Source organism: Lolium rigidum, chromosome 3, assembly GCF_022539505.1.
Source record: "Lolium rigidum isolate FL_2022 chromosome 3, APGP_CSIRO_Lrig_0.1, whole genome shotgun sequence".
NCBI lineage: Eukaryota > Viridiplantae > Streptophyta > Magnoliopsida > Poales > Poaceae > Lolium > Lolium rigidum.
Window position 1 is genome coordinate 191191595 of NC_061510.1, and position 15281 is coordinate 191206875.

The window sequence follows — 15281 nt, forward strand, 5'->3', positions numbered from 1 at the left end:
TCATCTGGTTTGTAACATAATGTCACTGTGGCCTCTTTGTAAAACCCGTATGTCGCTCCACTCACTAATTCCTGAGGCAAACTGGATTCTTCGCAATGATCAAAGTACAACCATATTATAGCAATGTTGTACTCAAATAGTCAAATTCAGCCTCTTACAATCAGAAAAGAACTTCAACAGTAATTGTTTTGTTTCTTACCAGAGCATAAGAATATTCTCAAGATCTAAATAGGTGTAGAATCTAACTTGGAGCTGTAAAGAAAGTATGTTGACAATTGCCATAAAGATTAGTCTTATTTCTGGACCATTAGATTTTAGATCTGACACAGCCATCCTTATCAACTTGGGTTTCATATCAACTTGATGCACAAAAACATCATTCCCTTTCTACACTTACACCAATAGACGTCTATGGCCAGCACAGCAAACAACCCGGCTAGACACCACGTTGCCCACGTTGCTGCCGCCACCAGCCCACCACCTCCTGCCTCTCCCGTGAACTAGATTCAAACTTCTTTGAAAAACTGAAGAACAGGTGAAGGTCATCTTAAATAGATGATAGTATATGGAGGGAGAAATTTCTATACTCTGGACAAACACACACAGAAACACACATTTAGATGTTTAACCCAGAAGGAACCTAGTTTATTTGTACAGTTTGTTGAAGGGTTGGCCATGCGGCCTCTTGATCGTTGCTGTAGCCATTAACAAGAAAATAAGCGCAGTTCCTCTTGCAACCTTGGTTATAAGGATTTCTGAATTGTCCATCAGGCCCACGGAGATAGGCGTAGCGCGACTGATTTGCTGCCTCATTAGTTGTGAGATTCCGTGCTATCTGCAATCAATCAGGAAATAAATACGTCAGGTATGTTTTATAAAAAGCTCGGTGGTGTTCCATCTTGGTCTTTCCATCATATTGAGGACAAATGGGACAGTTGAGCAATATGCAGTTACAAGTGACATAATAGAAACTAGAGATTCTCTAGTGTGATGAACTATATAGGTTTTGAACTGTTGAGGGCATATGTGCAGTTGTATTTCTTTGCTATCCCCATTGTAGAAAATGTTAGGCCACAAGAGATAGACAATTAAGCATACAGAGAAGTGACGAGTCTGTATTTTTTGCCCATCACATGTGAACCTAATGTGTGGAACAAGTCGGCGTGATAAACAATATGGCAAAGAAGCCTATACAATCAATCCCAGAAGACAGTTTTACCTGTGTTGCTTGTGCTCCTGCCAGAATAAGAGCTCCAGCTAATAAGAAGACATCCATGAACATGAACAATGCAGCACCAGGATGTTTTGTCACCATGAAGTGAGTCCATGACTCAGAAGACGAGAGTATAATGGGCTCTGCCCAAAGTCCTGCCAATACATGTACTTAAATTGTTAGTACACTGTTGAAGGAATGAATAAAATTGTGTATTTAATGTATCTCCTTACTGTGGAATCCAACACCAGCACCGAGAAGGGTTGTGGTTATCCCCATACAAAGAAACACCAAAAAGTCCCACTTATTTCTCTATAAGGAAAACAACTGTTAACCCATCAGATCTGGCGAATACAGCTGAACATAACTCCATCAGATCCATTATTTTGAAATGAGGCAGTTTGAATATCAACTGCAATAAGATCGGAAAATGAACTCCATAATTCCCACTCCCCAGCTATAACGAAGTAAGAAGTATACAGAACATAAGTATCTATGACATAATATAATGTTCTCTTATAGTATCAGCCATAATTCTCTTATAGAGTAGTTCTCTTTACCTTCAACATTTCACCACCAACTAATTGTACAAATATGTTTGGTAATTGGTTGAATGGGATTGATAAAGATACAAAGGCACGGAGCCGAGTAGGAACTTGTGCTATTGTATGGTCTTTATGGAATTGCAGAAATGATATTATCTTTAACAAAAAAGGAACTGCTCATTTTCTACAGGTTATCCATATGGCTACTCATTGGATCCAAGAGTGGTCAATCCTACTACCGGAGGCACAGCGGGCGCACATGGATTCTGGGTGTATCCGTCTGGTGACGGTCGCACGGGATATCTTCAACCAGGGTGGCTGGCGGCTTTCTAGAAGATTACAAGATGCATAAGGCGACTTGTTTTATTTTTTTCCGCTGGCTGATCTTTATGTCCACCCTATGTGATCCATGATTTGTAAACTCTGAAACTGATGAATTCGTAATAAAGAAAGCTGTGTGCATCGATTGATGCAGACGCTGGGGCAATCCCCATTTCGAAAAAAAAAAACCAGTCTGGGAATACAAATAAGCATCATGTTAGCCCAAAGTGTGAAATTAATGACCTCTATTTAGTCAATGGAACATTTCCTGCTATAGCTGGAACAGCACGTCAGGGATTAATATTCTTTTTTGCTAAGAGTATGGTACAGTTTGTCTCCATAACTTAGATAAAGCATTTGCCATCAGAGATGCAGTAGCCTTTTGCAAAGCAACATGGTTTTATGCGAGTAACCTGTGAGTCCGACTGTGCAGAGTTGGTGAATTTGTGGAGAGGGAGGAAGACACAGCGCTCGGTTTTAGCCCCTATGTTAAGCGAAATAGACGAGTGGATCTCATCTTTTGAGCTCTTTGAGCTCATGAGTGTGCACGCTATGCTTGTACACAGGTAGAGAGTAGGTCTTGGGATGATCCCCCAGATTTCTTAGAAAACAGTCTTAGGACTGATTGTAATCCAGACCAAAGCAGCAGGTTTTCAGACGCACTCTTTTCCTTCCAGGGTACCGAAGGGGGCTGGAAGGTTTTTAATGAGGCGGGCCTGCTAGCTTAATTTTAATACTCCCTCCGATTCATATTAATTGACTTCAATATGGATGTATCTAGAACTAAAATGTGTCTAGATACATCCATATTAGAGTCAATTAATATGAACCGGAGGGAGTATAATGTTTTACGTAAAAAAAAAACTTAGATAAAGCATTCCATTCAACAACAAGACAGTGGAAAAGCACAACGGGGATTTATACCCATTTGGCTAAGAGTAAGGTAAATTATACTTTGAATCATTTGCAGAACGACACAATGTGAAGTTTTATTCTGACAAAAGATTTAAATTAAATTGAATACTTAAACTAGAAGTTCAAACAGACATATCCAGTTATCCACATCTTACCTTTCCAACACAGTTTGATATCCAGGGGCAGTGATGGTCAAACTGTTCAACACAGTGCTTACAAGTTGGACAGTGTTTAGAGCGCACAGGGCGAATTATCTGGTAAGTAAAATTACTACATCAGTCCAATAACATCAAGGTGTGGTGGTATCAACGGCAATATGGCATGCACAAAGAGAAGAACAAGACAGTGAAGAACACAACGAAGGAAAATATATATATATATATAGCTATGTTCACACGATTTACTTTTAAAACAAAAGGTCATTTTAATATGAATATGAAAGAAAAAAGAATAAAAAGTAAAGATGTGAAAACGAAAGTAATCTACAATTTTGTAATACCTTGCAAGTAGGGCACAATTGAGACCAATTGCCTGTCCAAGTCGAGGAACTAAAATCGATCTCCATGAGTGGTTCCTGTAAGTACAACACAGCTCGGTACTGATCTTGGACTCTTAGTGATACTGAAGAAAAGTCCATAAGCATATTATATTATTTCTTGCTCAGTCCGGAATGTTCAGTACAGATGCTCAGCTTATCAGATAAAAAAGCTGAAAAAATCTACTTCTCGGATGCATCTAGACTGTTGAACTGCAAAAGTGTAGCATGGTCCCAAGTACCAATTGAATAACAATTTTAAACTTTATTTATGTGGGACATTTCCTTAAAGTAAATGTGTATGAAATTACGGTTTAAACACCGCTAATACTATAGTAGAATATTCTACCTTCGGATCAAGCCCCTTGGTGTTTGCTTTGATGTAGCCTGGATTTTTTCTGTCCCAAGATCACACGAGCAAAACAAACATTAAGCAGCAAGCAGACACAAAAGGTATGTTCGGAAGAAAATAAACTGAACATCTACAAAATCAGTTACTTAGAATAAAACAAAAAGGGATGATTCTGCACTAATAAGTAATTTCAAGTAAGTTTTCGAGGTTTTTCTCATCCTCTTCATCATCTTTAAAAAAAATACATAAATAAAGTAATCAAGGCATCATTAATGTATTGCATGCATGCACAAAAAAACAAAAAGTAAAAGAGCAAAGCACTGGATTCCAACTGGTCCAGTCAATGAACATTCATGGTGTATAAGCTACCTGCTAAGTCTGTAGAACACCACTTGTGATGCCAAGGCAAGAGAAATAGCCGCCCATGACCAAAGACCAACACCAGCAGTGATTCTAGAAAAATCAGGTGCTAGAGAGGTTTCATAATCAGGTCAGATGATGAAAAAAGGCTCTACAAGTCTTACGTTTGAAGAAAAATAACAAAATCACACAAACGACACTCACCAAAAACAATTGACTTCAGGAAAAGGATTATGAGGACAACAAGATAAGAAAATAGGATAGGTGCATATCCAGCCTTCCCCAGCCTCTCTGAGCAGTATTTGTCTCCAAAGCTTACTTTTGGAGTATTGGACTATAAGCAGAAAAATGGCATTTCCGTTAATGGAGTTGAAACATTACTACATAGTGCATACAGTAATGGATAAGTATTATCATTGAAAACATATCTAGAAGGAAGGGGTAAAGAGGTTAGGAAAATAGAAAACAAGAATAAATGTGAGTGCACCGATCCAAAATGCTTATATCTATGTTTGATTATAAACATTTACAACAGCCCAACCTATCTGCCTGCAGTAGTATATCAGCAGACTGAATAGTACTACCATATAGTTAAATTTCTCGGACCAAAAATGGTAGCTTGTAAAAGTCAAGTAAGAATTCAAAGAGAAAACGTACAAGGATATTGGAAAGATGCCGTTGACCTTTGTCTACTGCAAGTTGCAAAGGAGTAAATCCACCGCTATCCTTCAATGACAGTTCCTCCTTGGTGCCAGCATGCACAAGAAGCGTGCAAACCTCCAAACTTCCTCTTATGACAGCCCAATGTAAGGGAGTACAACCTGCATGACGCCACAAAAGGAGTTCAGTCAAAACGTGGATTGTAGGACCTAACTCAAAGACCTGACAGTAGATTTATTTCCAACTAGCATGCATGCTGCTAAATAGTATCTGAAAGACTCACAACAAATCATCTACTGGAATGAAATGATCAAGAAAACAGGTGCTCTACTTGAGAGGCCGGATTTGCAGTCCATGGCTGCAGGTGCGCACACTAGATCCATCATTGATGTGTACTATAAACATTTCCATGGCCCACTCACTGTCAAGCAGGTGGTTTAACTAAGTAGCACATGATCATTATCATGGGATCGCAGTGGTTGTACAAAAAGGTAAGAGCATGTCAGCTCAGATTCTCTTGCTTCTATTTTGCTTTCGATGAGAACATGTGGGGAAGGAGAGAGGTATAAGCCAGATCCAATATTCAAAGAGAGGGAGTAACCTTTTATCCCCTTACTCTGTACCTCTTAAATTAGGACATTTAAAGTGGCCTTGCCTTTTTGTTGATAGGGTCGCTTCCTAGACCAGCAGGCCCATTGTGACCGCCACTAGACCTGACAGGTGACAAGTTCGCACTGTGTCCCACTAATACATGCATATACATTAGGTGCACCGGGGAGAATTGGGGAATTTGAATTTCAAAATAGATTATAATATATCCTTGATTCTTCTGGGCTGAAACACCCCTTCACTGGTAGTTCTCGACAAGCCCACATGATGAAATGCAGTAATGCACAAACGACAAACCTAGAGAACTCTAACAATACTATCAATCAGCCCAAAATGGAACCCTCTACCCTGTGAACACCTGATGGTCTAAGCTCTATTCAGCTATTGCAGTCAGTTGTCTAAGCTCGCTGCCCCTCCACTTGCTGGCTCCTGCACTAGCCTGGAGATGATAGGACCATGGATGCATGGTCCCAAACTGGAGTCGAAAGGGCAGTCCATGTGCCATGAAAACAAAGGAGCTGGCCAATTGCGCCACCCAAGGCGATGAGACTGGATTATACCAAGCCATACTTTGGGCCGGGCCTAACAAAGCCCAGTGCAGAAAACCCAGGCCCGGCCCTGGCTGCGGGGCCTAAATATCAGGCCCAAGCCTTGTGATCTCTCATTATTGAAACCTGCCAATTCTGTAGCAATTTTCTAACCATGGAAGTGTTTTAACATGGTGCCTACCTCCAGTTTCTTTCTCAGATGGCTCATTGTGTATGCACAATCCAGCTCAAGTAGGCAGGTATTCTCAATATTATATGAGAACCTAAGTGAAAAGATGACAAATGGACACATTTCCAAACACCCATAATCTAAAGAAAAATACAATAACATAGTGTGATGAGCAGAGAACCTGGTAAGTACTTTGCTCTTAGAGCAAGAGAGCTCAACATTCAACTATTAGGATTGTTCTTAACACAATATATGTGTCCAAGAATTTTGTATGCAGGGAGAAACTGGTATGAAGTAGCAAAGGCATGTAATTAAATACCACAGAGAATAGAGATACTGCCATGTGAAAGGTACCATTTTTGTCCTGCCTTACTTGATTAGCATCCATAAAGAGCAGTAACCTGATTGCATCTGCATTACCCTTGTAAGCGGCCCTGAATACGATTAAGATGGTAAAAATTTACATTGTGCAAAAAAGGACAAACATCAAAATGTAGATCAAGGATCTATTCTTATGCATGTGTTAGAAACAGAAGCTAAGTTGATTCTTCAGGACTGACAATACATGGGGATACACTCAAGGTTTTATTAACAAACTATATAGTTTCGGATGCATTGTAACTATGAAATGTACGCACAGGTTTGTTAGAGGACACAATCATTAAGAGAAACTGAGACAACGAAAGCAGTACCAACACAGTATATACGACAGACTTCAGAACAAACAAATGGGTAATAGAAGAATATCATGCTGTGATCGCCCAGAACTCAATGTGACAATCTATTTCCCAGCAGTATTGTATCAGGGATTTATGGTGTCTATTAAAGAAATTATATAATCCAGCCAACAAATCTTGAAGTATCAAACAAAACCACACAATATGAGAATGGTTTACTTGCATGAGCAATATAAGACAGCATTGCAGCCTTGATCTATAGATTCACAATCAATTGTGTACATTGCTGGTGGAAATGGTAAGTGAAACCAGGCAAAACCATGCATTAAAAAGGTAAAGGGTATTCATGTACCAGTGCAATGAGCTCCTTCCATCATTGTCCAAAGCATCAAAGTCTGCACCATACTTTGAGACAATGTGATGCAAGAATGTTGTTTGGCCATACTGAGCTGCGACATGGACTGCCTAACATAATGTTCCAAAGGAAGAATTGTAAAGCATAAGAATTTACAGACGCTACACAATTATAAGCATAGAGTGGATGAATTAGGCTGGACAGCACCAAACTTATGCTCTATTCACTAATGTGACACTAAATGGGAAGCTGGATAATGTTAACAAAAGAATACACTATCCAGCCTAGAAGCATGTCGTAATCAGTTTTTCCATGGTTTTTACTAGTAGGTCTATCCAGTAGCATTCGCAACAGAATTAATCTCTAGTGTGGTACTCACTTCAAAATGTTGTCACAGATAATTCCCATAGTAGCTCTCCGAGAAATGATACTTGGCTCAAATCAACCGGAAAAATGTATCTAACCAAATTACATTGATATAAAGAATTTACTCATAATAATCTATGTAATGTAGTCACTTGCTAGATAGAGATAAGCTCATGAATATCTGTTGTTATCTGCTTCAACGTTCAAACAGTCCAAAACATACAGCTAAACTAACATGCATCCTGCAGTAGGCAAACAGACCATTCCAAAACCAACCTACAGCCTTGGGCACAAGGACACGGGCTTTAATTAAGCTACTCAACAACCAGACACTAACAATCCAACAACACTGCAAAGGATCCGAAAAGGAGAAGACAAATTCAGGAATACAAAACGATTGCATACCCGGTAGCCATTCACATCGGCTGCTTCCAGCCTCGCGCCGCTCTCCAGCAGCACATCTGCCACAGACGTGGCCCCGCGCACAGCCGCCCAGTGCAGCGCCGTCTGCTGCGCAAGGTCTTCCGCGTTCACGTCACCCCCATGCTGTGAAAGACCAATCAACCACGAACCCAATCAGCAAGGAAGGGAGGGCCGAGTAATTCGAGTCCAGCGAGGAGTGAAAAGGCGGACCTCGATGATGTAGAGCGCGACGTGGGGATAGTTGTTGAGCGCGGCCCACTGGAGCGCATGGTAGCCGTTGCCGTCGGGCGCGTAGAGCGACCCGGCGCCGCCTTCCCGTTCCACGAACCGCCGCAGCCGGTCCAGATCCCCGTAAGCCGCGGCAGAGTAGACGTCCACCACAGGGTCCGGCTCCGCCCCGCTCAGCTTCTTCGGCTCTTCCGCCCCCTTCCTGGCGCCGCCGTCGGCCACCACAACCTCGATCTCCGCGACACGAGATGACGACGACATGGCGCGAGCGGAGGGGCTAGGGTTTTGGGTGGCGGCAGAGCTGGCTAGGCCTCGATTTTGTGGAGGCGACGTGATTCGATGGGGATGGCGACCACCGACAAGGCGACAACGGAGCTGCTGCCGGTGGTGGTGGTTGGAGCTTTGGACGAAACTTGCAATGGAGGTCAGAAGAGTGACGCGGTGGATGTGGGACACACGGGGAGATGCTCCAAGACAGCTCAGCCGTGCGATGGAGGATCGGACGGCTGCAGCCGATGCAATAAATTCCAACCTAAGAGCATCTCCAACAAATCTGCGCGCGCTAAACCGTTGCCGCGCGCATGATCGATTTCTCCTCCGCCGGGTGCGCCATTTTGCAGCGCGCGTTGGCGCGGTAAAATAGCACCTCCGCCGGACGCGCCATTTTGCAGCGCGCGGGCGCGGCGCAAACAACAAACACACACAAGTATGCATCCAAGAAGATCAAACAATATATAAAAATTCACAAATATATTGTACCATCCAAATACAATACATTGTTCACAACAATACTTCACACCAAATACAACACGTCCAACATACAACAATACAACATGGTTTTGAGACAATACAACACATAGTTTTCAAACAAATACAACAAATATGCAACTATTGTTGTCCATTCCAATTCCACCATTCTTCCATGAGATCTTTTGAAGCTCATCATGTGTGTCGTTGCACCGAATGGCATGGTATGAGGCAATGAATCGGGCAATCCTATGTGCGGACCTCGTCACTTGCACGGGAACCCCCATCAAGTCGTAGTGGGTATGATCCACATCTTTTCCGCGATCATCCTCAATAATCATGTTGTGTATGATTACACACGCGGTCATGATATACCAAAGGCATTCTTGATCCCAAAATCTAGCCGGTCCTCTAACTATGGCAAATTGGGCTTGCAAAATCTCAAATGCTCTCTCTACATCTTTCCTAGCCGCCGCTTGTGCATTGTGGAATTGAGTTTGCTTTTTACCTTTTGGTTGAATAATTGGCTTCACAAATGTTTGCCACCTTGGATATATGCCGTCGGCGAGGTAGTAGCCATAGTTGTACTTGTGGCCATTTGCTTCAAACTCCACCAATGGACCTTCCCGCATTGCAAGTCTTGTCATCAGTGGTGACCGTTGAAGAACATTGATGTCATTGCAAGATCCGGGCATTCCAAAGAAAGCATGCCATATCCAAGTCTCTTGGTCGGCCACCGCTTCAAGTACTATGGTGGCATCCTTCTTGTACCCTTTGAATTGTCCATGCCATGCCGCCGGACAATTCTTCCAACTCCAATGCATACAATCAATGGAATCAAGCATACCGGGAAACCCCGGTTGGCGTTGATCTCCAAAAGCCTTGCCGTGTCTTGAGCATTGGGGGCTCTCAAGTATGTGGAGCCAAAGACATTGACAATTGCAACGACAAAGCGCTTCACACACAAGATAGAAGTGCTCTCTCCCATGGCCAAATGATCATCAACAAGATCCGCCGGTATAACATATGCCAACATACGCAAGGCGGCGGTCACCTTTTGATATGTGCTATGGCCAAGTTCTCCGGCGGCATTCCTCCTTTGCTCAAAGAAGCGATCATATTTGGTGACCTCCGTTGCAATGTGCTTGAACAAGTTGAGACTCATCCGGAAACGCCGCCGAAAGTAGCTTTCGGGGAAAATCGGATTCTCATTGAAATACGACCGCATCAATTTCTCATGCCCTTCAATCCTTTCTCTCCACAACTTCTGTCTACCGAACACCGATCCACCAAATTTTGGCCTCTTAACGGCGCGGTATGCTAATAGTATCGATATGTTCTCCTCTTCTTCTTGGTCGAACTCGTCATCCGATGAATCATATGAGGAACTCTACAAACATATGTATGAAATTACTTCACTATGAACAATTGTAGCGAGTAAATAGAGGCCGGCCGGCGGAGGTTCATACCTTGCGAGCAAATGGGCGAGCACCATGGGCGCGCCATGTTGCAAGCAAGCTCGACGCACGGGACGACATGTCGACGCCTGCGCGGAGGAGAACGCGACGGCGGCGCGAAGGGGCCGCGGAGAAGGACCGCCGGCTACAACTCCTCGCTGACGGCCGCGCGAGCGACACAGCGCGGCGGAACGTCCGCCGCTGCAAGGAGGAGGTGCGGGCGACGCGGATCTACGACGCGGCGGCGCGCAGAAGCGGGGGCGGCGGCGGAGTCGACCGGCGGCGGCTGGATTTCGCGCCGGCGGTAGGTGGGGAAATGAAGGCGCGGGGGAGGAATTTTCCAGCCGTTGGCTTTTTCGCGCTAGGACGAGCGATGCCGCGCGCTGTAGCCGACGCGCTAGATATGCCGCTCTAGATTGTGCAAAAAGCCGCGCGCCCTAAAAATTTTACAGCGCCGCGCCTGCTGGAGCGCCAGATTCTGTCCCGCGCGCGCTATATCGGATGTTTTTATGCCGCGCGGCCTATATAGCGCGTCTGTTGGAGATGCTCTAACTAGCACAATGCCCCGCGCGTTGCTGCGGAAAAGATATCAATTAAAAAATAGAAAATCATGCATATGCAAAGGCATAGCTATCTTACCTTACCTTGTAGTGAACACTACTTTTAGTTTAAACTAGGTGATACCCTGCGCGTTGTTGCGGCCATTTGAGATGATTTTTTGTATTTAAACAAATAGCATGATTGGTTTATAAACATAATGTTTATTTGCATATAGAATATACTGTTTCAAAGTAGAAGAGTACATCTATGTACTTGACTTTGGTTGCGCATTGGTTCAACACTAAATGAATATTATGTTTCCTTCAACTACAACTACAACTCGCGTGTCATCATGGTTGCCTTTTATTCATGAGAACACACCCGCGTATCTGCAGTGTCAATAGACACATTATAGTGAAACTGAACTCATCTGAAATTTGAATTTTTTTGATCAAATATACGATCTGCGGTGTTCAATATGTAATCTAACACATAGGTAGTTTTGCACCAGGACACGAACTGGCAAGAAATAAATATGTTGCAGATTGGATATAGGGTGGAGAATTACCTCAAATGCTTTTTGTGGTTGCTGAGAAGATCGTTTAATAGGCTAGAACTTCAAGCCTGCTGAATTAGGTGGCGCAAGTCAGGATTTTTTTGTGAGAATTGAAGTTCGGATTAGTGCAGAGAATTAACTACTAACTTGATTTTTGCTGTTTGTTCACACTTTTGTTAGTAGTATCCGATATTGTGTTGTTGCCGATGATGACAATGCAAAAATAAAAACTATTTTTCATGAAAATGGAGTATTATGGTGCAATAATAAATTGAGAGCCGATAGTATACCTTCGTTTATTGTCATCATCATCCTTATCGAAATGTAGCTGGCTCTTTGTATTTGAGCTAATGACATAGGGTAAGATGCTATAAGCTTAAAAGTGCAGAATAGTAATTTTGGAGTGTAAAGCTTGTACTCCCTCCATACCGGTTTATAGGCCCATTACGGTTTCTATAAAAAATTTGACCATTAATTTGGTCAACCAAATATAATTTATATGCCTCAAAAATTATACCATTGGATTCGTATGCAAAAGAAGTTTCCAACTGTATAATGTTTGTGGTAAATATTTCATATCCTGTTGACCAAATTAATGGTCAAAGTTCTTTTCAAATCTCGAAATGTGCTTATAAACCGGTATGGAGAGAGTACATTAATGGGCTATCAGCATCGGGGCATTCAGATTGTATGCCCAAAATTGTATCTTCAAGGCTGTGCATACTGTGTGGTAATACCTGATACGTCCCAAACGTATCTATAATTTCTTATGTTCCATGCTACTTTTATGATGATACTCACATGTTTTATACACATTATATGTCATTATTATGCATTTTCCGGCACTAACCTATTGACGAGATGCCGAAGAGCCGATTGCTATTTTCTCGCTGTTTTTGGTTTCAGAAATCCTAGTAAGGAAATATTCTCGGAATTGGACGAAATCAACGCCCAGGGGCCTATTTTTACACGAAGCTTCCAGAAGACCGAAGAGGATAAGAAGTGGGGCCACGAGGCGGCCACACAACAGGGCGGCGCGGCCCAGGTGCTGGCCGTGCGGCCCTAGTGTGTGGGCCCCTCGTGACGCCCCCTGACCTACCCTTCCGCCTACTTAAAGCCTCCGTCGCGAAACCCCCAGTACCGAGAGCCACGATACGGAAAACCTTCCAGAGACGCAGCCGCTGATACGTCTCCAACATATCTATAATTTCTTATGTTCCATGCTAGTTTTATGACAATACCTACATGTTTTGTTCACACTTTATATCGTTTTGATGCGTTTTCCGGAACTAACCTATTAACGAGATGCCGAAGTGCCGGTTCCTCGTTTTCTCGCTGTTTTTGGTTTCAGAAATCCTAGTAAGGAAAAATTCTCGGAATCGGACGAAATTAATGCCCAACACCTTATTTTTCCCGGAAGGTTCCAGAGCATCGAAGAAGTACCGGAGAGGAGCCAGGGGGGCCCCACACGCCAGGGCGGCGCGGCCAAGGGGTGGGGCGCGCCCCCCTAGTGTGTGGGCCCACCAGGCCCCCTCCGAGGCTGCCCTTCCGCCTACTTAAGGTCTCCGTCGCGAAAACCCTACACGGATTGACGAAACACCCGAAAAGCTTCCAGAGACGCCGCCATCGCGAAACTCCAATTCGGGGGACAGAAGTCTCTGTTCCGGCACGCCGCCGGGACGGGGAATTGCCCCCGGAGTCATCTCCGCCGCCGTCTCCACCGCCATCTTCACCGCCATCGCTGTCTCCATGATGAGGAGGGAGTAATTCACCCCCAGGGCTGAGGGCTCCGCTGTAGCTATGTGGTTCATCTCTCTCTTTATGTGATCTAGTTGAATATCATCTATGTGCTACTCTAGTGATGTTATTAAAGTACTCTATTCCTCCTCCACGGTGTAATGGTGACAGTGTGTGCACCGTGTAGTACTTGGCGTAGGCTATGATCATAATCTCTTGTAGGTTATGGAGTTAATTATTACTATGATAGTATTGATGTGATCTATGCCTCCTTCATAGTGTGATGGTGACAGTGTGCATGCTATGTTAGTTCTTGGTGTAGTTGTGTTGATCTATTATGCACTCTAAGGTTATTTAAACATAAATATCAAATATTGTGGAGCTTGTTAACTCCGGCATTGAGGGTTCGTGTAATCCTACACAGTTAGTGGTGTTCATCATCCAACAAAAGAGTGTAGAGTGGTTTTATTATGAGATCAAAGTTGAGAGTGTCCACTAGTGAAAGCAGGATCCCTAGGCCTTGCTTCCAAGCATCGAATCTCCGTTTGTTTACTGTTTTGTTGCATGTTTACTCGCTGCCATATTTTATTCAGATTGCTATTACCACTCATATACATCCATACTACTTGTATTTCACTATCTCTTCGCCGAACTAGTGCACCTATACATCCGAAAAGTGTATTTGGTGTGTTGGGGACACAAGAGACTTCTTGCTTTGTGATTGCGGGGTTGCTTGAGAGGGATATCTTTGACCTCTTCCTCCCCGAGTTCGATAAACCTTGGGTGATCCACTTAAGGGAAACTTGCTGCTGTTCTACAAACCTCTGCTCTTGGAGGCCCAACACTGTCTACAAGAATAGAAGCACCCGTAGACATCAAGCTATTTTCTGGCGCCGTTGCCGGGGATGAAAGGTAAAAGGCTCTCATACTCCGGTCCCAGGTAAAGTACTTTTCTGTTACCGTTGTGTGTGTGCTCGAAGCTATTTCCTTTAGATCCTGCAATTGCATCTTTTTGTTTCTTGTTTACACTAGTTAGGCATAATGGACAACAATGAGCTTTTTATTCTATTTCCTGATTTAAGACATGGATGGTTTGATGCGAAAATTAAAAAACCTATGGAACACATTAGTATGAACGCTTTGAACACCATTGTTGCTAATGATATGGAAAATTCTAAGCTTGGGGAAGCTGGCTTTAATGAGCATGATATTTTTAGTCCCCCAAGCATTGAGGAGAAAATTTACTTTGATGATACTTTGCCTCCTATTTATGATGATTATAATGATATTGGTCTTTTGGTGCCGCCTACTAAGGAGGATAAGTTTAATTATGATTACAATATGCATCCTATATTTGATGATGAGAATAATAATGATAGCTACTTTGTTGAATTTGCTCCCACTACATCTAATAAAATTGATTATGCTTATGTGGAGAGTAATGATACTTTTATGCATGTGAATAAGAATGCTTTATGTGATACTTATATTGTTGAGTTTGTTCATGATGCCTCTGAAAATTATTATGAGAGAGGAAAATATGGTTGTAGAAATTTTCATGTTACTAAAACACCTCTCTATATGCTGAAATTTTTGAAGTTACACTGGTTTTATCTTCCTATGCTTGTTACTTTGCTCTTCATGAACTTGTTTATTTACAAGATTCCTATGCATAGGAAGCATGTTAGACTTAAATGTGTTTTGAATTTGCTTTTTGATGCTTTCTTTTGCTTCAACTACTATTTCTTGGGAGTGCATCATTGAAATTACTGAGCCCATCTTAATGGCTATAAAGAAAGCACTTCTTGGGAGATAACCCATGTGTTTATTTTGCTACAGTACTTTGTTTTATATTTGAGTCTTGGAAGTTGTTTACTACTGTAGCAACCTCTCCTTATCATGTTTTTGTGCCAAGTAAAGTCTCTATGGTAAAGTTGATGCTAGATTTGGATTGCTGCACAGAAACAG

The 15281-nt window shown here is 42.7% G+C and overlaps 1 protein-coding gene across 4 annotated transcripts; it reads right to left on the reverse strand.

The window, feature by feature from the left end:
* Positions 1-266: 266 nt before the first annotated feature.
* Positions 267-8621, reverse strand: LOC124702836 (probable protein S-acyltransferase 23). 4 transcript variants are annotated; one of them, XM_047235012.1, is made up of 13 exons: positions 8259-8620; positions 8031-8171; positions 7257-7369; positions 6582-6661; positions 4899-5062; positions 4446-4575; positions 4251-4350; positions 3879-3927; positions 3494-3592; positions 3150-3248; positions 1447-1525; positions 1220-1368; positions 267-835 (listed from the first exon to the last, which is right to left on the reverse strand). In XM_047235012.1, the coding sequence occupies exons 1-13, from the start codon at positions 8535-8537 to the stop codon at positions 641-643; spliced, it is 1677 nt and encodes a 558-aa protein (XP_047090968.1). In that variant the 5' UTR covers positions 8538-8620; the 3' UTR covers positions 267-640. The 4 variants fall into 4 exon arrangements, with proteins under 4 accessions (XP_047090968.1, XP_047090969.1, XP_047090972.1 ...); XM_047235013.1 differs by having other exon boundaries at positions 3494-3568; positions 8259-8618; XM_047235016.1 differs by lacking the exons at positions 267-835; positions 1220-1368 and having other exon boundaries at positions 1447-1625; positions 8259-8621.
* Between the last annotated feature and the right edge of the window lie 6660 nt (positions 8622-15281).

What these genes read in the sequence shown, in the direction of transcription:
- LOC124702836 (XM_047235012.1), bottom strand. Translation starts at nt 8,537, where the DNA reads ATGTCGTCGTCATCTCGTGTCGCGGAGATCGAGGTTGTGGTGGCCGAC. An exon ending in TCGCGCTCTACATCATCGAG is followed by an intron (nt 8,172 to 8,258) that starts GTCCGCCTTTTC and finishes GGTCTTTCACAG; the next exon opens with CATGGGGGTGACGTGAACGC. An exon ending in CCGATGTGAATGGCTACCGG is followed by an intron (nt 7,370 to 8,030) that starts GTATGCAATCGT and finishes ACATTATGTTAG; the next exon opens with GCAGTCCATGTCGCAGCTCA.